Genomic DNA, 27,078 nt, shown 5'->3' with positions numbered 1-27,078 from the left:
CAACACTTACCTTAAATGCAATGTAATGGTATGCATTGTAATGGTATGTGTTGTAAAGGTATAATGCGATGTAATGGAATGCGTTGTAAAAGTAGTTTTTGAAAATGCGATTTAATGGCATGCGATGTAAAAGAATGCGTTGTAAAGGATGTTGCGATGTAAAAACTGTGTTGTAAAGGCTTGTATTGTAAATCTATGCATTGTAACGTCATATATTCCTATGGAAGAGAGCATATCAACAGGGGCATCTTTTTGTAGCACAGGTCTTGCAACTACATGTATGTGTACGTTCTGTGGGTAGAGGACTTAGCAATTTTATAGGTTTCAGAACCCCATCAATATTTTACCAATCAAATTCACATGGATCTTTCTCTACATATGCATGATCCATAACATCTTCTTCTTCAGTGAGATGGTATTCTAGAAGATCAGGGCATAAATTCCAGCCCACGGACGAACTGGCTTTTCTTAATCCTTCAGTCTGCACAGGATAAGCAATATGATAAATTCAGTTAAATTAGCTTCGTGGATTGCTAAATCAGGTACAAGAGATCTCATGTCCTCAACCACTTTGAATCTTTCTAGTAGACTGGGAAGTGTTGATGGCTTGAAGTGATTTTGCAGGCAGTTGGGTTATAAGTTTGCAGCTTTGTATGTTTATTCCTACAGCTGTCACAGCTTGTTTCTGAGGCGCTACTTCATTCATGCGTGCTGGATGTTCCAGACAAAGAACAGTTGTCTTCAAAATTAAAAATTATCAGGAGCTGCAGATGTAAATCATTTCCTGGTAAAGTGACTTGGAAGTGGTGTGCTGTAGGATTCACAAGATCGTTATAACTTGCTGATACACCAACCTATTCATTGAAGAGATTAGCTCTCTACCTTTGCACTTTTCATAGATTGGATGGGCACGCATCATGTTTAATGGAGTTTTCTTTTTGCCATGATGTAATTCATAAAACATGATTTGGAAAAGCTTGTACATTAGCAGAGCATAAGACTACTGGTTCATGTCTTTCCCTTCTTCGCTTATATCTTCAAAGCCATCATCAGTGATGTCTGCGTCTGTTCTGAAATAAAGAACTTTAGTTTGCAACAGTTTTGCTGTGATGGTATTAAACAATGATAAAAAAGTTGCAACAACATCAGGCATTTTTGTTGACTCCCATGATTTGCGTAACTCTGGGGCATCACAAACTGTGTCATAAAGTTGACATTTTAAATCTTTCAGGATGTTCCTTTACAATGCATAGTACCCTTACACTATCCGACATTTACCCTACTGTTGCACTCACTAGAGTTAGAATTGTAATTTTTATCCCTACACTATCCAACACTTACCCTACTGTTGCACACGATGGAGTTAGAATAGTAATTTTTACCCCTACACTATCCAACACTTACCCTACTGTTGCACTCACTGGAGTTAGAATAGTAATTATTACCCCTATACTATCCAACACTTACCTTAAATGCAATGTAATGGTATGCATTGTAATGGTATGGTTGTAAAGGTATAATGCGATGTAATGGAATGCGTTGTAAAAGTAGTTTTTGAAAATGCGATTTCATGGCATGCGATGTAAACGAATGCGTTGTAAAGGATGTTGCGATGTAAAAACTGTTTTGTAAAGGCTTGTATTGTAAATCTATGCATAGTAACGTCATATATTCCTATTGAAGAGAGCATATCAACAGGGGCATCTTTTTGTAGCACAGGTTTTGCAAGTACATGTATGTGTAAGTTCTGTGGGTGGAGGACTTAGCAATTTTATAGGTTTTAGCACCTCATCAATATTTTACCAATCAAATTCACATGGATCTTTCTCTACATATGCATGATCCATAACATTTACACATCTTCTGATCAAGTAGAACACTCTTTTAATGTGTCCACATCCAGAATATGACGTTGATGGAAGGTCACTTAGTGGGACTGAACTCACTGTACCGAAGATTGTCAAATGTGTGACAGTCAGAACTTGTTTTCCAAACATGCACAAGGTATTTTTTGATGTCTTTAAAGTCTCGTTCCTCTTCTGTCTCAGCAAATCCTTTGAGAAACTTCCCAGATTCAGCAATTAAAGCTCCAAGCTTTGTTCCAATTTTACTCATCATGTCATCACCCATAAGAATATGTGCCTTGATAAGAACACTGGGCATCTCTGAAGTTTATTGTACAGAAAATAAAGCAGGATTAAGGGTCTTTTCTCATTTGTTTCATAACTTATCCATAACTCTGACAATTCATGGCTTACAAACATTGCAACATATTAGTAGCACAATAAAAGCATCTGTGTCATTTGACAGTACAATGACTTGATTGAAACCATTTGGAACCGCCCACTCAACATGTGGCACAACATGACCGTCAGCTTCCTCCACTTTGCTGTTAGGTTCTTTAACAATATGCCTCACACCTTTTGAATATATCTCTGCAGGCACCAACTCCTCATTGGCAATGTTTGGAAATTCAGCGTCAACTGAAGCATCAGAAATGTTTCAACTTCACCTCTAGCTTCTTCTCTCTTTTCAAATACCAGAACCCATATCTCAGATAGTATATGCAATCTAATTTGTGAATCCCAGTAATTAGTGACTCCACAGCTCCCAATCACCTTCCCAATCATCTCATACCATGTTTTTCACTAGAGCTATCATGTGTGAAACATTTCCCCAGTACTTGCAAAGTTGTAATTTATCTTCACATTTTTCGACAAACACTATGAACTTGGTTTTCAGGTTTTCTGATTATGAACTGAGTGTATTGAACATTGCCTTGCTTTGCATATATATTTTTTGAATGAAGTGCACCCTGTGCCTTGTTCACTTCTGAAATAAAATATGCACAAAGTAATTTGTCATTCTTGCGCCAAAAAGCATTCCAATGCTATAGCCTCAGATATGATGAGCATACCTTGTAACGAATTAACATAATGAGTTCCGCTCAATACTGACTGGACAGTTTTGCTTTCAAAGATTTCAGCCTCAATAAGTGTATTGTCTGTGCAACATTCACTGAGATAACGTCTTGTGGAAAATGCCCATCAGTGCATAAAGATCATTAAATTATATTATATTGCTCATAGAAATGTCGGCTACGGCATGGAAAAAACCTTCATCACAGAAAATTGGCAGGATAGGCTGGTCCTGAAACTGAGCATGAACATTCTGGAAATGTTTTAAAGCTGTGTATACTGTTGTGTAGTTTATGAGTGAAGATGATATTACTGGTAAAAGCCCAACCTTCTTCAGTGAGATGGTATTCTAGAAGATCAGGGAATAAATTCCAGCCCACGGATGAACTGGCTTTTCTTTATCCTTCAGTCTGCACCGGATAAGCGATATGATAAATTCAGTAAAATTAGCTTTGTGGATTGCAAAATCAGGTACAAGAGATCTCATGTCCTCAACCACTTTTGAATCTTTCTAGTAGACTGGGAAGTGTTGATGGCTTGAAGTGATTCTGCAGGCAGTTGGGTTATAAGTTTGCAGCTGTGTATGTTTATGCCTACAGCTGTCACAGCTTGTTTTCGAGGTGCTACTTCATTCATGCGTGCTGGATGTTCCAGACAAAGAAGAGTTGTCTTCAAAATAAAAAATTATCAGGAGTTGCAGATGTAAATCATTTCCTGGTAAAGTGACTTGGAAGTGGTGTGCTGTAGGATTCACAAGATCGTTATAACTTGCTGATACACCAATCTATTTATTGAAGAGATTAGCTCTCTACTTTTGCACTTTTCATAGATTGGATGGGCACTCATCATGTTTAATGGAGTTTTCTTTTTGCCATGATGTTATTCATAAAACATGATTTGGAAAAGCTTGTACATTAGCAGAGCATAAGACTACTGGTTCATGTCTTTCCCTTCTTCGCTTATATCTTCAAAGCCATCATCAGTGATGTCTGCGTCTGTTCTGAAATAAAGAACTTTAGTTTGCAACAGTTTTGCTGTGATGGTATTAAACAATGATAAAAAAGTTGCAACAACATCAGGCATTCTTGTTGACTCCCATGATTTGCGTAACTCTGGGGCATCACAAACTGTGTCATAAAGTTGACATTTTAAATCTTTCAGGATGTTCCTTAAAATGGTACATGATGATTTTACTGCATCCTGTAATCGTATTTTGGCAGCAAGAACTTCAGGAGTCAAATCTGCTGATCACACATAAGTGGCTCATTCTTTATGTAAGACTGACAAATACGAATTCTTTCATTGTACATTCTGTCCAGAAAAATCTTGATTTCATTATTATGGATCAATACAGTTTCACCAATGTTGACCGTTATTGCTCTGATCTCACTGAGTGTGAACCTGTTGCCAGTACTCAAGAGGGGCTTTAAAATTGTATTTGCTTTTTCAAAGAGTAAAAACGTAACTTAAGGCTGCTACATTGCTGTTGGCAGCTTATTGTAGATTCATATTTTCGAATGCATGCAGTTCGTTGGGCACACAAATCTGCTGCATATACATTCACCTCACTGTTTAGATCTGCTACTTGGCTGAAAACGGCATTTTAGAAGAAATTAGCTGCAGATAAAAACATGTTTGCCCTTTGAGACTTACATACTCCCTACTTTGTTCTTTCATCAACCCCTTTGTCCCTTGGTATTGGCTAAACCACAGATAACACATTGAAGATACTCTGCTTTCTGTTCAGTTGATGGGGGCAGACGAGGGGCAGCCATCGATATTCTAAGTAGATGGGCCATGAATTTGGTTGTCATTGCTTTCTCAGAAGACTTGGATTCTTGTTGTGATTCACTGGTTTCTGCTATTTCTTTAGACTTTTTTTCTGGGCTTTTTTTCTATTTTGTACGACATGTAGCACTAGTTGTTACAATGATAAAATATTTGACCCTCTTCACCTATCGGTTTCAATCTTTTGTGAATTTTGCCTTTCTGTATTTCTGTCGCATCTCAAACTCTCTTCTGTCCAGCCACCGTTGATGTTAGATTTTCTTTTGCATTAGGGCATTTTACACACTTCCCTTTACTGAAGGAGTCCTCAGATTTTGTATTTAGCAACACTTTGTCAGGAGGTAAAGGTTCTCTGCTACCACCTGCATTGCTCATGTTTATGAATTTGAATCAACGGAAAACCTAGAAAAAAACAATTTTAAAATAAAATGGTGGCTAAAATAAATCCTTTATAGAGACGCCATTTTGAAAAATGACTGTAGGGTTGCTATGGGGATTTATTTTCTGTCTCTAAAAGACTATTTGACCCACAAAACCAATGCTTTGACACCAGAATGACGTATATAGTTCTCATGGTTCCTGAAATCTGCCATATTTTAAAATGCCATCGGTAAAAATGTGCCCTGGATTAGCAATGTCTATCACAGCTAAATTACTTCTCTAATGTTACAAAAACAGTAATCAAAAATGAAAATCTCAGGACAAGAATTGTTTTACGAAGAAAAACAAAAGGTGATGATGGACGGAGCATTGACAATACAAACACTCACCCCCAGTCAACTGATCTGGGTTTAATCCATCACCGTTCTTTAGCTCACTCTGCCACCCCAGTTCAGACATGGCCATATGCAAATCAGTCTGACCCTGTGCCTCATGGGAACAGTCCAGCCTGAACTGCCAAGCCATGTCTTCCCTGGACCGGAATCAAGCTTCCCAGGACCGGTTTCTTGCATTTCAGCCGTCTTCAGCCGGGCTTGCTTGAATCCAGTGGCAAAGTGAGCAAGGAACTCACATCTGAGCATACCCTGCCAACTTAGGGCGAACAAAAAAAAAACAAAGGGGATGATGGACGGAGCGTTGACAATACAAAACACTCACCCCCAGTCAACTGATCTGGGTTTAATCCATCACCGTTCTTTAGCTCACTCCGCCACCCCAGTTCAGACATGGCCATATGCAAATCAGTCTGACCCTGTGCCTCATGGGAACAGTCCAGCCCGAACTGCCAAGCCATGTCTTTCCTGGACCGGAATCAAGCTTCCCAGGACCGGTTTCTGGCATTACAGCCGTCTTCAGCCGGGCTTGCTTGAATACAGTGGCAAAGTGAGCAAGGGACTCACGTCTGAGCATACCCTGCCAACTTGGGGCGAACAAAGAAAAACCAAAGGGGATGATGGACGGAGCTTTGACAATACAAACACTCACCCCCCAGTCACCTGATCTGGGTTTAATCCATCACCGTTCTTTAGCTCACTCCGCCACCTCAGTTGAGACATGGCCATATGCAAATCAGTCTGACCCTGTGCCTCATGGGAACAGTCCAGCCTGAACTGCCAAGCCATGTCTTCCCTGGACCGGAATCAAGCTTCCCAGGACTGGTTTCTGGCATTACAGCCATCTTCAGCCGGGCTTGCTTGAATCCAGTGGCAAAGTGAGCAATGGACTCACGTCTGAGCATACCCTGCCAATTGTTTTACGGCAGTATATCAAGGGACCAGGACTAGTCGGCCCTTTAATCAATAATCCAGTCACACAGGACAACTTTCAACTGTGATCTGTGGGATACAGATGTTGGGTGTGGTCTTTGCTTGTATGATAACATTTTGAGAATCAAAATATTGTGATAAGCGAATATCGTGGCAAACATATCGGCAACCAAAACATCAAATTGACATACTTTTATGTAAACCACTAAAATACTGAAAATAAAATATTGCACACTTGAATATTGCCCAAAAAAGGGCACGTCTATCTATCTACCTATCTCTATCTATCTATCTATCTATCTATCTATCTATCTATCTATCTATCTATCTATCTATCTATCTATCTATCTATCTATCTATCTATCTATCTATCTATCTATCTATCTATCTATCTATATATCTATGAGCCTATTATGAGTTTGGCAGTGCAAGAGTTTAACCGCCCCACTCCTACACCGCCAAACCTGTGTATGAAACAGTTGTCAGATCAGTGTTCTTCTAGTCTGGCGAGTGGTTCTTTGGAATTCCCAGGGCGGGGTTTATAACATAGGCACCACAATGGGAACATCAAAGACAGTACCTACAAGGCATGGACTGCTGAAATCCATGTACTGGTGTGCATGCACACGGGAGCACATGTTGTGCCCCAATGAGTGCATCCAGATGGCGTGAGGCACCAGGGGTCAAGGTAGGTAGTCCTTTGTTTCCTCACTGCCACAATTTCTGAAAATTGTGGTGGTGAGCAAACAAGTAATATGCTTGGCGGGGTCACATTAGCCCTGCCAAGCATATTGCGGCCTCAAGACCGCTGCAACACCACCAGGGATCCATGATCCCAGGCGGTTGCGGTGGTCCCAGCGTTGCCCAAATGCCGGGACCTAATAGTGCAGTTGGAAGACAGCCACCACTGGGCCCCCGCAAGTCTTGTTTTCCATGGAATGCCAGACTCTTAATAATCTCCTAAATCAATATTTGTAATTTATTGATCAAAAAAACTTAAAATAATAGTATATTAAAAAATAAATAACATATATACCATTTTCTAATACACAATAAACACTATTAACAAATTAAAAATCCGTTAGGAATATAAAAAAATTAATTACAGTAAAAATGATTAACAATAAAAGAGGCTTGGAAACTAATATTAACAAAACCAAATATATGGTGTTCAATCCTTGTCGTTTGACGCAATCAAACCCTACAGTCGAAGGCATCCTTATGGAAAGGGTGCACCTTTTTTATTAGTTCGCTACAATCCAGCCACAACACTAACGCGGCCAGGAGGCGCACAAAAGGGCGGTCGGGCTCCCGCGGCACGGGAGCTCGCTACAATCCAGCCACATCACTACCGGAAGCCTTACCTGGGGCACTTTTTGCCGACGCTGCCAGGAGTCATTCCTTTTCTTTCTTTGGGGGGATCTTGAGGAGCGCCACCGCCGAGAGTCATCTGCGCCATATAGGGGAGCACGGTCACCGGGCGATTTGCAAACTACGCCTCCCGGCGTCCCCTGCGGTGCGCATGCCGCTGACGCGACCAGGAGGCGCACAAAAGGGCGGTCGGTTTCCCGTGGCGCAGGACGCACGCGAGCGTGCTCGGGGGCAGCCAGGGCAAAGTCCGGGCCAAGGGCAGGCCCGTCCGCGCCCGTTGAAGCCCGGAGGAGACTGGGCTGGGCCACCCCTCTTTCAAAGGACACTGAACGCTTCTACTTTTTTGGTTAGTGACTCTTAAGTGCCAGTATATTCATTGTATTATTGCTAAATTGAAGAGGTTGTTGCTGTTTTTCTTTCTCCCCCACCATGAGTAAAGGTAGTCGACAGGGGGTGGGTGGACAGGGCGTTGCAGGCACACTAGATGCAATTTTTACGAGGGCCGAGTCTGTCCTTAATCATGAAATTATACTCGCTGAAAGGAGATTGTCCCTGGAACCCCATCGCATTTCCTCTGAAGCACCCATAGTGGGGTCCCTGGTAAATACCAACCCAGCCCCAGGGTGCTCACATCATCAGAGTACCTTGTCACCTTTAGCTTCACCAGTCGATTCCCCAACCCCTGTCAGTGTGTCCATTCTCTCCCTATTACCCCCAGCTAAAATTCTTACCCGTAACCAACAATTATCAAAGGGAAAGGGAAAGGCTGCCGCTCCCGCCCCTGTATCAGAAAAAAGGAAAGCGGGAGGGTTGCCACTTACTACTCATCAGGCTAATAAAGTGGCAAAGACTAGAGGTGCAACGCGAGGGAAATCACAGGGAAGTGAAGAATCACGCACATCTAATGCATCTGAGAACATTGTGCAGGACTGTGGGGTGCCTAGTGATTTTGCAGCTCTCATATTGGCGAAAATAGAAGATAAATTATCAATAATGCTTAAACCAATATTACCATAGTTGTTCAAAATGGAGCAGAGATTGGACAAAATTGAGCGAGGTTTACCCATCCCTCCCAACCAAGTAACTAAGGGTTTTATAGCCTCTAGCGATACTGTACTTTCTGCAGCAATCCCAACAGCTACTGATCAAGGTCCTGGTCCAAAAACAGGTGTGCTAACATTGTCTAAGGATCTTTGCATTTCATCTCCCAGTATTTCAAATGTTGACCCCCCGGTGGAAAGAATAATGGTACCAACTAAAGGAAATGCCTGGGGTGGTTTGGCTGACTTTAAAGATCATTTTAATCAATTGCCAGAAGCCACACCCTAAACTATAATACTAACAAATGTTCACCGATTACTAATAGATAAGGAGGAACACTGGGCATCGCTAAGAAATAAGACACTGTTTTACTTAAATAACAAAACTGGGCTGGGTAGCCATTTATTTCGGGAGTTCAAAATGATCCACAGGATCCCATGGATTGGGAGGTCACCTAAAGCATTTAGAGGCAACTGTGTGGTGCTGAACTTTGGGTCTCCCCATTTAGTGAAAACTATCCTTGACAGGGCAGGGTCTACGCTTTTCAGTGAGGTAGGTATTAGCATTCTACCCATGGGTTTCTTTTATAGGAAAAATCTAATTTTGCCGACTGCAATGGGTGACTCTCAAGTCATTCGTGCTGTCCAGGGTCCTTATGAATACAATGTACCCACCCACAACACCTTTAATCTACTCTCAGGTCTGGAAAATATAGATTGACTGGACAATCCCGTTGGGTCCAGCATGACTCCTTCACCAGTAGTTTCTATGAGTTTGGGCCCTTTGGAAATGTCTTTTATTAAGAATGATCAACTCCATACAATTGACATCCGAGGTCAAGCTCAGAGTAGTAACCCAGACCAGCCCATTTCATGTATGGCACAGATTGTGGCATGCCTCCTACTGTGAATTACATCTCACAAGTGGTGGACCTCCCTTTGCATAAGAGTAATCTAAGCCCTCTTGAAAGTATCACCGATACTATGACCCAATCTGTAGGTCTAAAGATTGGTTCCTGGAACATAGCGGGATTGGTAAACAAAACAGCTTCAAGTGAATGGTCCTCCTTTATTGAGGAGTTTGATATCTTGTCTTTCCAAGAGACCTGGGCGGTAGACCAGGTATTTCGTCCCGGCTATATTAATTTTCACAAAAATGCGGAACAGGGAGAACTGGGTCACCCAAAAGGGGGTTTAATAACCTGGGTCAGGCAAAGTTCAAACTTTAAGCTGGTAGAGATATATATTGATTTTCAGGATATCCTCATTATTAGGGTTAGCAAGTGCACATTTCCTGACTTTCTTTTAATTAATGTTTACTCTAGGGGAATGCAAGGAGGGAAGGCCTCTAATACTATAGTGTTGCTTGATGATTTTTTAACCAACCACGGAGGTGAAAATCACATAATAATGGCCGGTGAGTTCAATTGTACTTTTGAACCCCTGGATTTTCACGACCTGTTTTCAACTCTAGAGGAGGACGATAAGCGGTCAATCCCCCCACTTGACCTTGAGCCAATCAAGAGGTGGTCCGGCGCAGCACTTCAACTAAAAGTCCTGTGCTTGGAACATGGTATGAGAGCGGCCAATGGCCGTTCCATATCAGACAAAAAGGGGTTGCCCACGTTTGTTAGTGGTCTACGTAATAGTCGTATAGACTATTTTCTCTTACCCAAGGAGCTTTGGATTTTTTTTATTGTGTCACGGGGTCACGACCTGCCCTGTAACGGACTCTCCATCTCGATTGCAGGACTGGTCCGGGCCCTTTAAGGATTGCCATGACTTTCCCGAATGGAACTCCGCCCCTATGACGAGTGAGTCCGGGAGCCTATCAGAATCGGGCTCAGGGGGAAGAAAGGCGGACACGGAAGACGCGGGGAGATGGACGGCGCGGCGCGAGTTGAAGGGGAGTAGCCCAAGCCGATGGGAAGCCTTCCACCCTGAAGAAGCTGACTCGGAGGACGACGGAGGAGTGAGAGGCAGCAGGAGATCCGAAGACGCCGGAGAAGGGAAAGCGGTCCGTGGAGTGACGACCCCTGAAGAAGCGGGAGCCGGTGTTTGACCTCGGGACGGAGTGAACATTCCGGAGGTGCTGCCCCAGGAGAAGCCAGGAGGCCAACGTCCCCACGCATCGTCCAGGCACGCACAGGAAGACGCGTGGCTACCGCAGGTACGCGAACGCTTGCGCAACTTGCTTAGTTTCAAAGGAGCAGGGAAGGGGTAACCGAGGGGGGAGGGAGGGACATGGTTGGGGCACTGTAATCTTTGAGCACAGCACCCCGCACATTCCGGTTTAGCTTAACCAACCTTTGGTGGTGGTCAATTGCCTGCCTTCCTCACGAGTGTTACCCTCACCCCCTTTCCCAAGCCTTAAACCAGACACAGTGCTGTTAACTAACAGCCACGTTTTCTCTTCTTTTGTTTGTGGTTCGGGCCGAGACGGGACGAAGAGAGGACTACCCCAGCCTGAGACAGGAAGCGGATAGCACCTACCAAGGATTATATATCCTGCAAAGGTTTTTTGAACTGTTCTTTTCTTGAACCTTCTGGAACCTCCAATAAACCATAGTTACTGCACTTCAGTGTTGGCTCCTTCCATCCTTGTGATCCCTAAAGGTTACAGATAGATATGAAGGTTCTTTCACGCCCGGAAAGCGACCACAACCCTTTTCTCCTTTCTTTGCAGGATAGGAATTTTAACTTTGGTGAAGACTTGGATCCACAGATAGATTGTATAGAAGCATTTTCAACAAATGACACTCGTCGGCTTAAATGGTCCAATGTGTCAAGTAAGGTCGACCAATTGAATCAGATGAGCACAATTTTAGCTGAAGCTATAGCCACTCTTCAGGACGACAAAATGCATGGTTCCCTTTCTCTCAATGTCGTACAGGTCCACGAAAACTTTTTTAACGGTCTCAAAAGTTTTTTTATTGCTAGATACAAACAATCGCATATTCCTACTGCCCAGAAGGCTGCTGCTTGGTACAACTCTGCTTGTCGCACTGTTTACAAATTGCTAGCTGCTGCCATAAAAAGTAAGGATGGTGCTTTGATAAGAGAAAAAAGGATGGCCTATAAGGTCGTTCAATCTCAGGCCAAGAGGGACTGGGACGAAACCCACTGGAGGGATCTGCTTAAGTCTTGTATGGGCAGAGACATGACTGCGTTCTGGCACTTAGTAAAGTGGGGGAATGGGGACCAAAGTAATATTCCAACTAATTACGTGGCGCCCGATCAATGGGTTCTCCTCCTGGTTCCGAGAGGCGGGGCTCCGGGGCTTGACTGTATCCCCGCTGATTTATTTCTTCAGGATGTTGATTCTTGGGCATTGTATATACAATTGTTATTAAATGCCATTGCCAAAGGAGCATCTCTGCCCAGCACTTGGGCAGGAGCGGTAATTTTACCCGTTTTCAAAAAAGGAGATCGATCAAACCCTGGCACCACAGCACCGAGACCGCCCTCATCGCTGCCACCGATGACATCCGAACGCTGATGGACAACGGAGAAACAGCGGCCCTCATCCTCCTGGACCTCTCCGCGGCATTCTACACTGTCTGCCACCGCACCCTAGTGCAGCGCCTTGGCAACATCGGAATCCAGGAGAAGGCACTGGAATGGATCACCTCCTTCCTCAACGGAAGAACACAGAGAGTCCGCCTACCACCGTACAAGTCAGAGGCCACCGACGTCATCTGCGGCGTCCCTCAAGGATCCTCTCTGAGTCCCACCCTCTTCAACGTCTACATGAGCCCCCTCGTGGCCATCGCACGCCAACACAACCTCAACATAATCTCCTACGCCGACGACACCCAGCTGATCCTCTCCCTGACCAACGACCCCGCCGCCGCCAGAGCCAACCTGCACGAAGGGATGAGAGATGTAGCCGAGTGGATGACGACCAGCTGCCTGAAACTGAATTCAGACAAGACGGAGGTCCTCATCCTGGGCTCCTCGCCCTCCGCCTGGGACGACTCCTGGTGGCCCCCCACCCTGGGCACCGCACCCAAACCGACGGACCACGCACGCAACCTGGGCTTCATCCTGGACTCCTCCCTCTCCATGACCAGACAAGTCAACGCCGTCTCCTCGTCATGCTTCAACATCCTACGCATGCTACGGAAGATCTTCTGGTGGATCCCCACCGAGACCAGGAAGACTGTCACCCAGGCCCTCGTCACCAGCCGACTGGACTACGGCAACGCCCTCTACGCCGGAACCACCGCCAAGCTCCAGAAGAGACTCCAGCGGATCCAGAACGCCTCAGCCAGACTCATCCTCGACATCCCACGAAACAGCCACATCTCCGGACATCTGAGAGACCTGCATTGGCTCCCCGTCAACAAAAGAATCACCTTCCGTCTCCTCACCCACGCACACAAAGCCCTACACGACCAAGGCCCGAGCTACCTCAACAACCGAATCAACTTCTACGCTCCCAAGCGCCACCTCAGATCAACCAGCCACGCCCTCGCCGCCATCCCCCGCATCCGAAGAGCGACAACAGGAGGAAGGTCCTTCTCCTACCTGGCCGCCAAGACCTGGAACTCCCTCCCGACCGACCTGCGCCTGACCCAAGACCACCTCTCCTTCAGGAAGAAGCTCAAGACCTGGCTGTTCGAGCAGTAACGGCACCCCCCCTCCTAGCGCCTTGAGACCCTACGGGTGAGTAGTGCGCTCTATAAATGTCTTGATTGATTGATTGATTGATTGATTGGCAATTGCAGGCCCTTAAGCCTGATCGACTGTATCCAAAAAGTTATTGCCAGGGTGGTGCTAGGCAGAATCCAGGAATGGATGGAGGATTCTAATATCCTCACTAATTTACAAGCAGGGTTTCAGCAATCAATCAGCACTGTGGATCAGGTTTTAAAATTCATTTGATATATATTGGCGAATTGTTACCCTGGGGAAAGGGACCATCTACGCTGCCTTTGTTGACTTGCAGTCAGCGTTCAACTTGGTTCCGCGTCCCAAGTTGTGGTCTACCCTTCTGAAACTGGGCTTGCCGCTAGAGCTTTTGGCTCTTGTGGTAAAACTACACACTGGTAACTATGCCCAGGTCAGATGGGATTCGGCAGGTGGGACTACTGGAAAATTCCTGGTGGAGAAGGGGGTGAGACAGGGATGCGTCCTTGCACCCACCCTCTTTGCTATATATATAAATGGGGTAGTAAATTATTTTAAGGATCACCCCACAGATGCTCCCTGTTTAGCCGGAAATAAGACCCCTCTATTAATGTTCGCCGATGACACTCCCATACTTTCGAAAACCAGGCAGGGTCTTCAATGTGCCCTCACAAGATTTGAAGAGATTTGTGCAGACCATGACCTTATTGTAAATGTTGATAAAACCAAGTACATAGTCTTGCACAATTCAAAAAAAGTCATCGGTGAAGTTAGAATGAGGGAAGGGTCTCTGGAACAAACAGAGACATTTTCATATTTGGGGGTATTAATCGACAGGAAATTGAGTTGGAAGGCACAATTAGATTGTCTTTCCGCCAAACTTGCCCAACTCTCAGGAGTTCTCCTTAGGGAACATAAATGGTCACACACCAAACCAATAGCCCCAGTGCTTCAGATATATAATGTTAAAATTGGCGCTTCAATTTTATACAGGGTGGAGTTGTGGGGTTACGCCAACCTAGACAATCTAGTGCTGGGCCAGAACAAATTCCTGAGGTCCCTTATTCGTCTCCCCCCAATCCACCTCAATAGTTCCTCTTCTTCTGGACCTGGGCTGCCAATCAATCAGGGATGTGGCCATATATAGGCTTTTAGCCTATTGGAGGCGGCTCTGGGTCACCCCTGAACTTGCTCATTATGCTCAGGCCGTTCTAGAGGTGAGGGACCTAGATGTCAATCATAACATTGTGTGGTTTAGTTCCCTTAAAAACCTATTACGTGAGTTAGAGTTGGAACACTTGTAGGCTACTCCTATGGGAAGTGTTTTCCCCAGTAAATCGGAGTTGAAGGTAGCCTATTGGAATCAGATCAACATGAAGCGGTTTGCATCCTGATCAAATGGTTCTCTGACCAGGGTTTTTATTGAACTAACACATGAACCTAAATTGGAGGGTTACTGGGACCTTATTACGTCTACCCAAGACAGGAAACTATTCCACCAGTACAGGGTAAGTTCCTTGCCCCTAAACTCTTTCACCTCTAAATGGTGTAACACAAAGTCTAGTGTTTGTCCCTTCTGCCCCGATGTAAGCGAAACCATGGCTTATGTTTTCTTTGTTTGTCACGCTTACTCCAAACCTAGACATACATGGCTCAAACCTGTATGTGATACCATGGGTACTAGATCTAGCAGTGAGGCCTTCAGAATTTTAAAAACTTCTGTTGAAGGCCCGATTGTGGTTGCTACTGCTAAGTTTTTGGGCTGGGTGTGGGTGATCAGATGGAACAACGCGAGATCAATGTAATCGCTTATGTTGTTGATTTCTTCTCTTTCTGAAATTTCCTGTCGCACTATGAATTTTCTTGATATGTGGCCCAATTTCCCATATTTTAAAAAAAGAAGCCAATATCTTTTTTAAGCTTTTAAATTATGGACCTATTTTTACATTTTTTATCTATTTATTGATTTACTTGTCGTTTCCGGGGTGTTAATCGTACATTAAGTTTCCTGCTATATAAAACATGTGTTATTGTCACTTGGCCACTTTGTATATGTTGTTTTAACTTTTTTTTTTTAACAAACCGAAATAAAGTTTATAAACTGAAACTGAAACTGATTATCTAGGAATGACTCTTGATGAGAGCATAAATTGGTGACACCATGTCACTTAACGAAAATTAAAGCTAAGTCATCAGACAGGGGTAATATTGAAGTTACATACTTGTCTACCCAGTAACGCAGATATATACTAGTCAAGCACGGGTGGTAGCCCTATACAGGGCAGAGTTATGGGGATATAAAAACTAAAGAGCTCGAGCTGGAGGAAAATCATTTTCTTAGATCAATAATGAGTCTCCCAATAAGTAATTGATTCCTCTAAGACTTGACACTAAGTTGAGACCTATCTCAGATCGAATAGTATTAGGACCCTTATTGTTCTGGAGAAGGCTCTGGGCTACCCGAGAGCTGTCCCTATACTGTTGTGGTCTAGTGGAAATACTTAACAACGCCTGTTCTGTGTGAATCCCTTGAATTAAAAATATAAGAGAAAGTCTTAAGGGGATGGGTCTTGTGGACCTCTGGAGTGTTCCAGAGAGTTGATTTTCATGTGTAAATGCAAAAGACCTGAAAAACAAATACATTTCCTTCAAGAACTGTGTATTCTTTTAGCCTCTTATCACAGAGCACTTTGTCCTGTTTCTTTCTACAGCACAAATATTCATATTTCCTAGAATAATTTCTGGATAATGTTGAATCTAGGATGGCCAAAAAGCTGTATGTACAATTAAAGTTTGGTACGCTGCCTCCGCATTCAGTTATTCCAGGATGGTCAGGAGTAGACAACCCCAAGGATCAGAGCTGCCCTAGTTGCGGGCATGACAAAGAATCAGTGCCCCACTTGTTTTTCTCCTGCCTCCTGCAGACCCAGCTCGAAATTGCTAGCTCCTATTTGTAGGTGCCTGGGCACTAGAAACCATGAGCTGCCTCTCAGGATTTCACAAACTAACCCAGCCCGACCCCCTTTGGTTTTAGCAGTTTCAAGATTCCTCATGATTTCCTGGTTTTTAAGAAGACATAATATTCCCACATGATCGGGCCAGTTGTATGTATTTTAATTAGATCATACTCATTTATAGCTAATTAATGTTTTAACTTTTGATTGTATGTGTAAAGTTATTTATGTATCTCTTTTATGGTGCGCAAAAAACGAAATAAAGTATAATATGATGATGAATAATTATAATGCAAATAAATAAAATTAACAAAAATAAATATAGAACAAAGCAAATTCAAATAATATTAAAAAACGAAATAAATACATTAGTAAAATCCTAATATTAAAAAAATGGCAACCTATACATTTTATAAATAATTTGAAAATTATTTAAAAAGGAAATAAATAATAACAATCCTAACTAAACAACAGTAGAGAAAGTGTTGAACTATGAAAGAGTTAGATTTACTCTGCCCACTTCATCGTAAGCAACAGTAGGGAAGTTGGTGGATATTGGGTGGATTAGATTGACAATTCCAACTCCTATTTCAACTACAAATGGAAAAAGTGTTGGATTTTGAAGGGGTTGGATTTTCTGTTCCAACTCCTATTTTTTTAAATAGGCATATTCAACATACATAAGTATATTAATGTAATATCAATTCAATTCAATTCAATTCTAAAACTAAAATTGTTATATTGCAAATAATTAAAACATAGAATAAATATTTAAAATGTATTCACTGCTTACCCTACTAACCACAAAGACAAACACCAATAAAAAATTGAAAATAATAAAAAAAAATTAAAAAAAGCATTCTTAAAATTAAATTAATAATGAATTGTAATAAAGACAATTGAAAAGCCTAAATATAAAATTCATTCTCCAATGTCATAGTTAAATCACTGGAGCAAACAATTAACAATTCATTAAATCAACACATTAAACTATCTATTATTAATTAATTTAGATAGGTATTTATCAATGTATTATATTAAAATGTATTATACATTTAAAACAATACTTCACATGTTAAATAATGTCCCAGCCTAACCTCATACAAACCCAACAACCCACTACTAAATTGAACATTTCTTACGACATCTGAAACAATATTAACTTCACATACAAAATTACAAACTATACAACTATATTAAACAATCAATATTATATACAACAATTTTCAAAAAATTAAAAAACATTATATCCCTATCTCTGATCTATTGAATTTGAATATACTATGTTTTTGACACAATATTTGTGTATCACCATATTTTTCTAAAACAGTTTGGAAATTCACTGTGTCCCTAAATATGCCTTGTGCTGAGCATCACTAAACCCAAAATCTGATTGTCATGAAATGCAGACCTTCGCAGTTATTATGGATGCAGACTGTGACATAGCTTTTACTGTACTTGATCCTAATTCCCTGCCACCAGGCCTCTGTGAAAAGCATTTGCCAGTACACAATGGGTGCTTGAAACATGGTTTGGCCTTCAGTCACACCTTGGTCCCAGTATCCCTGCCCCAAAAGCTCACAGGTCACAACTTTTAGCCATGCCAAAGCAGATATTTGTATGTAGTGTGGCATTTGTCAGTAGCCAATGTCCCATCTCTGTGCCCCAGAAGCCCACTGTCACAGCTTCTAAACATGACCAATAAACACTGGTGGGCGCATCCCTCATTTTTAACATTGCGGCGGGCGATGCTTTCAGCCCCTACCGCCGCAATGCTAAAAATGCACGTTGCGCACTTCAATGCACAACGTGGCAGGCACTGTGCGGTGCCTGCCACATTGTATATTGAAGTGCAGGGGGGTACCATAGGTACCCCCCATGTGTGCCCCCCCACCTCCCAGAATCCCTGGGGACCTGCAACGGGCCCCCGCAGGAGATTCCCGCATGCCGATGCCACCACGGAAAAGCATTGTCCCGCTGCCTTCCAAATATGGATGGCGGTGTCTAACAGACACTGCAACCATATTGAACCCTTTTCCGCCCGGTCGACATGTCGACCGGGTGGAAAAGCGGCGGACGGTCTTTCCGTCCGCCACGGTCCCTCCAGCATAGTAATATGGTGGGGGTAAATGGGTGGCGGGCGGGGAAGGATGTCGGGCAGATCGCCACCACCCGCATGGCGGTGGCGATCCACCCGACATCCTAATGGGCCCCAAAGTATACTCCCCATTCCCCACATGGCTCAAGCAGTTATTTCTGCAATATCGTTTGTGTGCCAGGACATATGATTCGTGAATTTCATATTGTCCTGAAACCCTTGTGTGGTAGCACCAAAAACCTTCACCCCACTGTTTTAAAAAAAATCTTTTTATTAATGACAATTGTAATGTAATGCAAACATATTCTCACAGCTTTACACAGCACTTTACATCAAATGGGAGTCATGCCTTTTCTCACCTAAATCTGACTACTACACTTCGTATCTATAGTCCCTAAGGTGCTCTACTCATTCTATGACTGGGATTGGATGAACAGTCATCTGCAGAGAATCACATACATTTCCCTGGTACTCATTCCATTTTCCCCATATTGGTGACCATTTCCTAGGACAGCCCCTCGATTCATATACTGTTCGCCCCATCAACATACACCACACAAGGTCTCTCTTCCATATTGTAATTGTTGGAGCCTCCCGTGCACCCCATTGTTTAGCAATGTTACATTTTGATACCATTTTCCCTAGCATTACCCAGGTCTTTGCTTTACTACCTAGTTCAGTGTGTTCCCAAATATTTAGGAGGCACAGTCCCGGCTTATTTTTTATCTGTGTTCCTAAGACTTCTTCCATACATCGAATCATCCAGTATCGCTGAATGTGAACACATTCCCAGATAATATGTATCAATGTACCCTCGCGGCCACACTTTCTACCACATTCGGGGTCTTCTCTATGACCCATTTGTACTAGAGCTTGACACTACAGATATACCCTGTGTAGAACCTTGAGCTGTACAAGTCTTAGCTTGGAGGAGATCGCTGTCTCCAGGGGAGACGCCAAGACTTCCTGCCAATCATCATCCTCCATACCCACTACATCAATTTCCTAGTGTTCGCACAGCCGAAGGAGGGGATCAGTCATATTGTTAATTAATTTCTGATACGTCAACTAGATAGCCTTTTGGGGCATATGTTTGTCAAGGATTCGATCCTCCAGCTGGGTGGATTCTATCAGAGATTCCCCCTTTGGAATGACTGCTTGCAGTGCATATCTTACTTGTAAGTATCTGAAATATTCCATGTCTGCAATTCATATTCCTTCTGCAGCTGTGTAAAGGAAACTACCCCTCCCTTCTTCCACAGGTCCCCCACTTTTGAGATTCCAATCATGTCCCATCGGTCAAAGCCCCTAGCGTTTTTCAGTGTACCGAGTTTGTCTGTGTCCCACAGCGGGGTCATCTGCGTGATTTTTCCAGTCCCTCCAAAACTTTTTGTTTGCAGTATGCCATATTCGGACCGCATGATCCGTAGGGCCCGTCAGCTGCAATTTTGCTGGGTTGGTATACAGTGCTTTAATATAATTCCCATCTGGGAGAAGCCATCGGTCAATATTGTATACAGGATCCTTGTGGGGTCTGTATATGCCTTGATTTATTGCTGCCAGGTGTGCTGCCCAGTAGTACCTTTGCATATAAGGCAGTCCCTCGACGCCCATCATACCATCCCATTATTAACTTTTGAGTCGCTATACGGGGTGGTTTCCCCTCCCAAAGAAGCTCCCTTTGCTCCCCCTCAGTGGCCTTGAAATAGTCAATGCGAACCGGGTTCGGTGTATTTTGTAATACATATAGAAAACACGGCAGGGACATCATTTTAAATAATGCAGCTCTGCCCAGTAAGGACAAAGGGAGAGACCTCCAATGTTTGACATCGCTTCAGAGCCACTGCAGTGGGGGTAGGAGGTTCCACTCGTAATATGCTGCAGGGTCTATGGTGACATATATTTCCAGGTACCTGAAACCCTTGTGTGCCTCCTCTGTCACATACTTTTGGGGTGGGGGAACTCTCTCTTAGAACATAGATGACAGACTTATTCCAGTTTATGGTGTATCCGGAATATTTCCCGAAATTGGTGAAAATGTGCTCTATTTATCGAGGTTTTTGGTGAGGCCAGGTAAAGCAGCATGTCATCTGCATACAATGTGATGCGGTTCTCCCAACCCTCCGACCAAGGTAGGCCCCTCATGATGGGATCTTTCTGTATCCACCACTCCAATAACTCAAGCATCAGAGCGCAGTGCAGTGGGGACAGGGGGCACCCCGTCTGGGGCCCTTCTCAAGGGTAAATGTTGGTGATTTTCGGTTATTTACTACCACCTGTGCAAGTGGCTCAGTATATAGGAGTCGTATCTAGCTCAAAAATTTGGGACCAAATCCCATTCTTTTGAGGACTGCATAAATATATCGCCACTCGATAGTATGAAATGCCATTGTGGCAATAAGAACACCACTACTGCATCTTTTTGCAAAGTGTCTGTTCTGCTCACCACTCCTGTTTTGCTGAATTCGTTTTTTGTTAGCTTTTAGGGTGCTCTGCATTTTACCAGTGTTAACCAGTGCTAAAGTGCTTGCGCTCTCTTCTTCAAACATGGTAAAACTGGATGACACCCATTTGCCCCATTTAATGTAAGTTTACATCCCTAGTAAAGTGTTATACTACACAGTGAAATCTTGTAAATTAAATGCTACTAGAGGGCCTGCAGCACTTGTTGTGCCACCCCCTTAAGTAACCTTTAAACATGTGTCAAACATGCCATTGCAGCCCATGAGCGGTTTTGTTTTAAAATGCCATTTTGACTTGGCAAATAAATGTTTTGTTAGACCTAACCCTTCCTTGTTTAATACCTATAAGTCACCCTTAGGGTAGGGCCTATACAGCCCATAGGGAGGGTACAGTGTGTTTAGCAAGTTGGAAATGTACGTTTAAGTTTTACCTGCCTCAGTAGTGAAAAACTCACAAATATATTTCTTCACTACTATGATGCCTACCCATTCTAAAGGATAACATTGGGTTATCTTATTACATTTAATAAGTGATCACTTGTGGCTGGTAGCAGGTAGAAATATCATTTTTGGTGTCTAGGGAATCGTAATTTAAAATCCTCTTCAATAATAAAGTCAGATTTTATGTCACAATTCTGAAGAGACCTCTTTAGAAAGTTGGCATTTTCTGTCCTAACCATTTGGTGCCTGCAGCCTGTCACATGGTTAGTTGGCCTTTGTGTATTCCTCCCAGACAGCCACACAAAAGAGGGACTGGGTGCTGGCATGATGGGCCATTCATGGCAGGATTGGGGGGCAGAGCTCTGCACAGCCCCACTTGAACTTCAGACACTGCTTCAGCTCACACACAAAGAACTTCAGGCTAACCAATTGTGACTGCAGCCAGACTGGGACTAGGGCAGGGAGAAAGGAATTCCAGGGGCTCTTGTGGGGTTTCTCCCACTTCTAAGCCAGCATGACGTATAAAATGGGAACCTCTGAGCCACTCTTCAGTACACTCCTGGACATGTGGACTTACAGAAGAAGGAGTGTCCTGCCTCCAGAAGACTGCCCTACTGCTTGAAAGTAAGACAGGATCTGCTCCCTCTATCCCAAGCTACCTGAGGGACTCCAAGGGCAAGTTAGCTGGACTCATGTTGTGAGCGATAGGGACACAACAAGCTCTAGAGGCCTCTCTGCAACTTCCCAGCTGACCTGCTGCCCTGAGCCTACCTGGACTTGCAAATAGACCTGTCTGACCCTGCTCGCCTCTGCTGGATTGAGTTCTTGATTTCCAAGAGGTGCCTCCCATGTCTTGGACCCTTGATGTGGCATCAGTTGAGTTCCTCTTGGAAGAGAAAGAGAAATCCTGAGGTTTTGGGCTCTTTGCATCTGTGAATGTGCCTATTTGCGCCAAGATTTTGCAACCTGCGCTGACCACCAATGCAAAGGTCTGTTTAGCCTATCTGTTTGTGCTACAGTGACCGACAGCAACAGCGGCAACACAAGATCTATGTTTCAAAGTACAGCACTGACAGCCCATGGCCAATGCTAAGCTCCAGCAACGACAGTCCGCGATGCCTGACAGGATCTTCACACTACAGGCATGACTTTAGCCAGAATCGGCCAGCCCTTGGTGCTACTGTAACAACGATCCGTGACACCCTCCGTTACTCTCTCTCTGCTCCTCGTCACCTCTACGAACAGGACTCTTCATGCCAGACTTTGATAAGGCAACCTATTCAGCAGGGCTAACCAGGTCCCTGTATCTCGCTCCATCACAAACAGTCTGAACTTATGATTTTCAACCAGTCTCGCTCAGCCGATAACTGCGAGCAGCGCTTTGTGCTTTTAGGCATAATACTTTACGTTACAAATTGCATGTCTCTGGTTCTACTGTTTGAATTTGTGTTGTTTTGGTGTCAAATAATGTATTACATTTGACAGTTTTTCTAAATTAGTGTGGGATTTTTCAGGTGTTGTGTTTTACTTCATTACTCTGTGTGTTGCTGCATAAATAATTTTACACATTGCCTTCAATTTAAGCCCACTTGTGTGCCTGGCTACAAGATGGTTTAACACAGGTTAATTTAGTGACTTTTGTGGTTCACCCTGATAAAGGCTGTGGCAATTGATTGAATAGGGATCGCATCCCCTCAACAAAAAAAAACAATTTCTCACAGCCAGCAAAGGTAAAATGATCAACTAAAATCATCTATTTGAAGAATGAATGTGCAATTTAAGGAACCTTGTACCCTAATTTTTCCTTTGTTGGGGAGTAGGAACTTTCCAGAATTCCTGACTGCTCTACCCTTTGCCTTGCATATTTTTTTAAAGAAGTTGACGAACAGAGTACTTAGCTTGCAAACTGTGAATTAAACAAAGGACAAAAACAGTCTCGGACAATCAGATTCAAGTTTTCATTAACAATTCTGTATCTGAGGGTGTAAGCGAACTATTTACCCATCCACTTTTTACTTTGCTCCTCTTTAATCATCGGCACAAGACTTTAAACGACTTAGTTGAGGTGTGTATACACATGTTTTTCTAGGGCGCATGTTAGGTATCATTAGCGCCTTATAAACTAAAATAAAAATGAATAAATAAGTTAATGCGTTTTCCCTCCAATGATGGATCACATTTGTTAAAAATTAAATATGAGTAAACTGAGCACAAACGAACACTATACAAATGAGATTCATGGCGTTTTTCTGACCTGATGCCCCTGTGATGTCCATTGCCTTCAGATTTCTGGCCTTTATTATGGTAATTGTTAGTCTCCCAGCAGTAGGAAGGTAGCAAAGTGAAAACATCAAGTCTCCAAGGTCCACGTTGTCCTAGCAAACAAAAAGGATATACAAAGTTTAGAATTTCAGTAACATACAGACATATGGATTTGAACATCACTTTTATCAGAGACTGGTGATTATAAAGACTTTTTTCTTTAAAGGCAAATACATTCCAAAGAAAAATAGTAATTCTGAATTAGGTTAACAATTCTATATCAAAAACTCAAAATTCAGCTTTCATATTTACATTTGCACTCTGTTTAAATTATCAAAATTCGAATGGATAACTTTGATATATACACCCTATGGTAGATCCAAACAGACCAATTACCAAGACGTGTGTCTCGATCCAGTTTAAATTTCGAGTGAAACCAATCTGGCAAATTAAAATGTCACTGCTGCATGTCTATTATTTTACAGGTCCATCTTCCCAGAAATGTAAACAAACGTGTCATGGATATTTAGTTACGCTAGTCTAGACATTGTTAATAACTTTTCAACCGGTTACAGTTCATTTTGAGAGACATATTTACACACTCAAAGACAATAATGCATCCTAAAATGTGAAAATAATCTGCAAAATGAAAGAATCTCAGAAAAGTGAATTATTGTATTTCAACGTGGTTGATCAAAGCAGTCCATGGCAATAATCCGCATACATCCCTTCACATGTCAACATATATCTTGTACATTTCCAATATAAATATTGCTTTTATTAGGCAAGGAAACAGCGGCAGGGTGAATGCTGTTAAAATGAAATTGATGATGCATTCTGTAAGTGGGAAACAGATCTGCAAGTTGGCCCTCCCAACTAATATTAAAACCCGTCAGAGAAGCTTATTGTAATGTCATGAACACAAGAATGCCCCCTTCTTTAATTACTGAATTCGACAAACACGTTTTATTACATCACTGTGGAAGGATCCGGTGCTTCTCACCGGACCATGCTGTTTTCAAAGAGAAATATATGTTATCTCCAATATATTGACAAATTCCAACAGAGAGCTAGCTGGACAATGGGCGTAATCTGAAATGGACAGTGTAATCCTGACAAGAATTCAGACATCTAGTGCATTGTGGACAGCCTCGACATGCTTGGCCCCTGCCCTAGGGAGTCCTGTCCTTCATCTGCTGTCTGGTAGGTACCTTGAGACCTTTAGAGTAACTCCACTCTCTTTTTCTGATACTTGCTCTCATTTAGGGCTGCGGACACCACCAGATGTGGGACTCTTTGTAATTGTGTAGAGGCTCTTGGGTGGCAGACATCGATTAATTCGTGCCTTTAGTTGCTACTCTTTCAATGGAATTTTGTGGCCCTCTTCTGGATATCTTGCAACTGCTATGAGTTGCTGTGTCTACACAGTGGTGGGGAGTTGCTTCCCCAGTTGCTCCTCTGTTGCAGGATCCTCCACCTGGTGGCTGTATTCCAAGGTGTTGTCTGCTGCTATGATCATGGTTTAAGACTTCTACATTGGCCTATTCCCGTTTCCCTGAGATGCCCCTAACAGTTTTCAGACGTGTAGTGGATCTACTGACATCCTTTAAAGTTTTGTTGCACCAGGTGTGACCCTGATATATTGGACAGTAATATTATTATTCACCCTCTTCTGGGCATTAAATACAAGCTTATTTTGCTGGTTATGCTTGGGGCTTGCTACGAATGTGCACTCGCTCATTCCATGAAGCACCTTTAAAAGGAATTATGAATATATGCACTTTTATCAGTCTTAGATGTGCCACTTCATCATGCTACTTCGTTTTTGTTTACTTTGTTGAACAGTCCTTTTCATGATAATCTCTGAGTCTGTGCTATTCCTTCACAACAACCTCTGTCACCGAGGGTCAAAGCCACAATCAGCACTCCGAGCTCGACATCTACCTTTATGCATGGTTCTCCTTATGTGTCTTAGTTTTAATAGCTAATCAACAACACAGGGCCTAGGCTCATAACCAGTCAGGCTAAACCTCATCAACTGTAAGTAACAAAACACGTGCCAGGACTGATAATTTCTTTACCAACAAATAATTTGATTGTGGTCTTCATGAATAAAGCATAAACACCTGCTTAGAAATTTGCATCATTTAATGATATATTACGTTCATTTACTTTATCGTAATTTTTGAAAAAATATTGCTGTGGAAAAACACACCTTCAGACTCCAAGCCAATTTGCCAAGGCTTATAGGGAATAAATTAAACAGAAGAAAGTGATTTAAAGATACAATGTCAGAAGTCTTTTAAAGTGTATAGAAATATCGAATAAACAATTTAAGCCCATGGCACTAACTGGCCCGCTCTCCGATTGCCTCAACAAGTGATTGGTTTTCATCACTTCATACATGACACAGTTCTAAACATACATTTGTTAAGATTTGATCAGGCTAATTTTTTAGTTCGCCAACAAAGCTGAGGCCAATAAAGAAAAGTTGCTTTGAATTATGAGCAGATATCCTCTGTTATAAGTCTGATTAGGACAGTTAATTCTTTACAATGCTCTCACAGATCACAAGGAACAGGCTTTAGCACGCTCACAATGGGGCGACGGCTAGCTGGAGTAATTGTAGCAGTATGTGGTTGGGTGCATAATTTCTCCACAACAATAGATCACAGGGAAGACATAAGTAGACTAGGAGTATAGAAAGAAAACAAAATCTAAATCATATATGCTACTTCTTAAATATCTATTGAACAAATGTCCTTATCCTTTAAACCATAACACCGAAATCTGTGGTTGGCCTAAAAAAATAACATGGTGTGGGCCGTACCAAAAAATGGGGTCATTGATGCAAGATCAAAGATGGGAGACATGCAAAGTATAGCTTAAACATTTAGGGAGTAGGTATGTTCTACGTCTGCAACAAACAAGGGGGGGGGGGCTACAGGGCAAGCAGGACCTACAGGAACCAGTTGTGGGGGTTGATGCCTTTTACTCCAGATTTCCCTGGGCCCGACTTTCTATTGATCCTGAGCAACTAGGCCAAGTACCCCTTTAGTGGGAGCGTGTGTCAAGTACTCCAAGGCTTACTGAGGGGAAGGGAGTTACCGAGGTTGAACATAGGCTCACATATCAAAATATATTCTGTAGCAGTAATAAATGAATGTCTAGTCAAATACTTGCTTCAATGAAAAAAGGAGTACTTATATATGAACCCAAACTAAAATGCGGCACACAAAAACAAAAAACACTGCCCACTGGGGTCAAGGCTCTACGGCTTCTCCAACGAGTAGCTCGTGAGCTACTGGTAGCTATTCAGCTACCTGTGAGTAGCTCTCCAGTATAGAGCACAGCCTACCAAATTAGAAGCTTTTGTTTGGTTGAATTAATATATGTATACCAAAAT

At 42.8% G+C, this 27,078-nt stretch overlaps 1 protein-coding gene across 2 annotated transcripts in view; it reads right to left on the bottom strand.

The window, feature by feature from the left end:
- The window catches only part of SYT9 (synaptotagmin 9), a 1,008,207-nt gene that overhangs the window by 209,384 nt on the left and 771,745 nt on the right, over nt 1–27,078 (bottom strand). For both annotated transcript variants that reach the window (XM_078680878.1, XM_078680879.1), the window contains exon 4: nt 23,665–23,785. In XM_078680878.1, coding sequence (XP_078537004.1) covers nt 23,665–23,785 — 121 coding nt within the window. The remainder of the gene's footprint in view (nt 1–23,664; nt 23,786–27,078) is intronic.

The sequence above is a fragment of the Lissotriton helveticus genome, chromosome 3_1 (genome assembly GCF_964261635.1).
Source record: "Lissotriton helveticus chromosome 3_1, aLisHel1.1, whole genome shotgun sequence".
NCBI classification, from domain to species: Eukaryota; Metazoa; Chordata; class Amphibia; order Caudata; family Salamandridae; genus Lissotriton; species Lissotriton helveticus.
The sequence above is the reverse complement of the archived record's forward strand: the minus strand, read 5'-3'. Positions and strand labels throughout refer to the sequence as shown.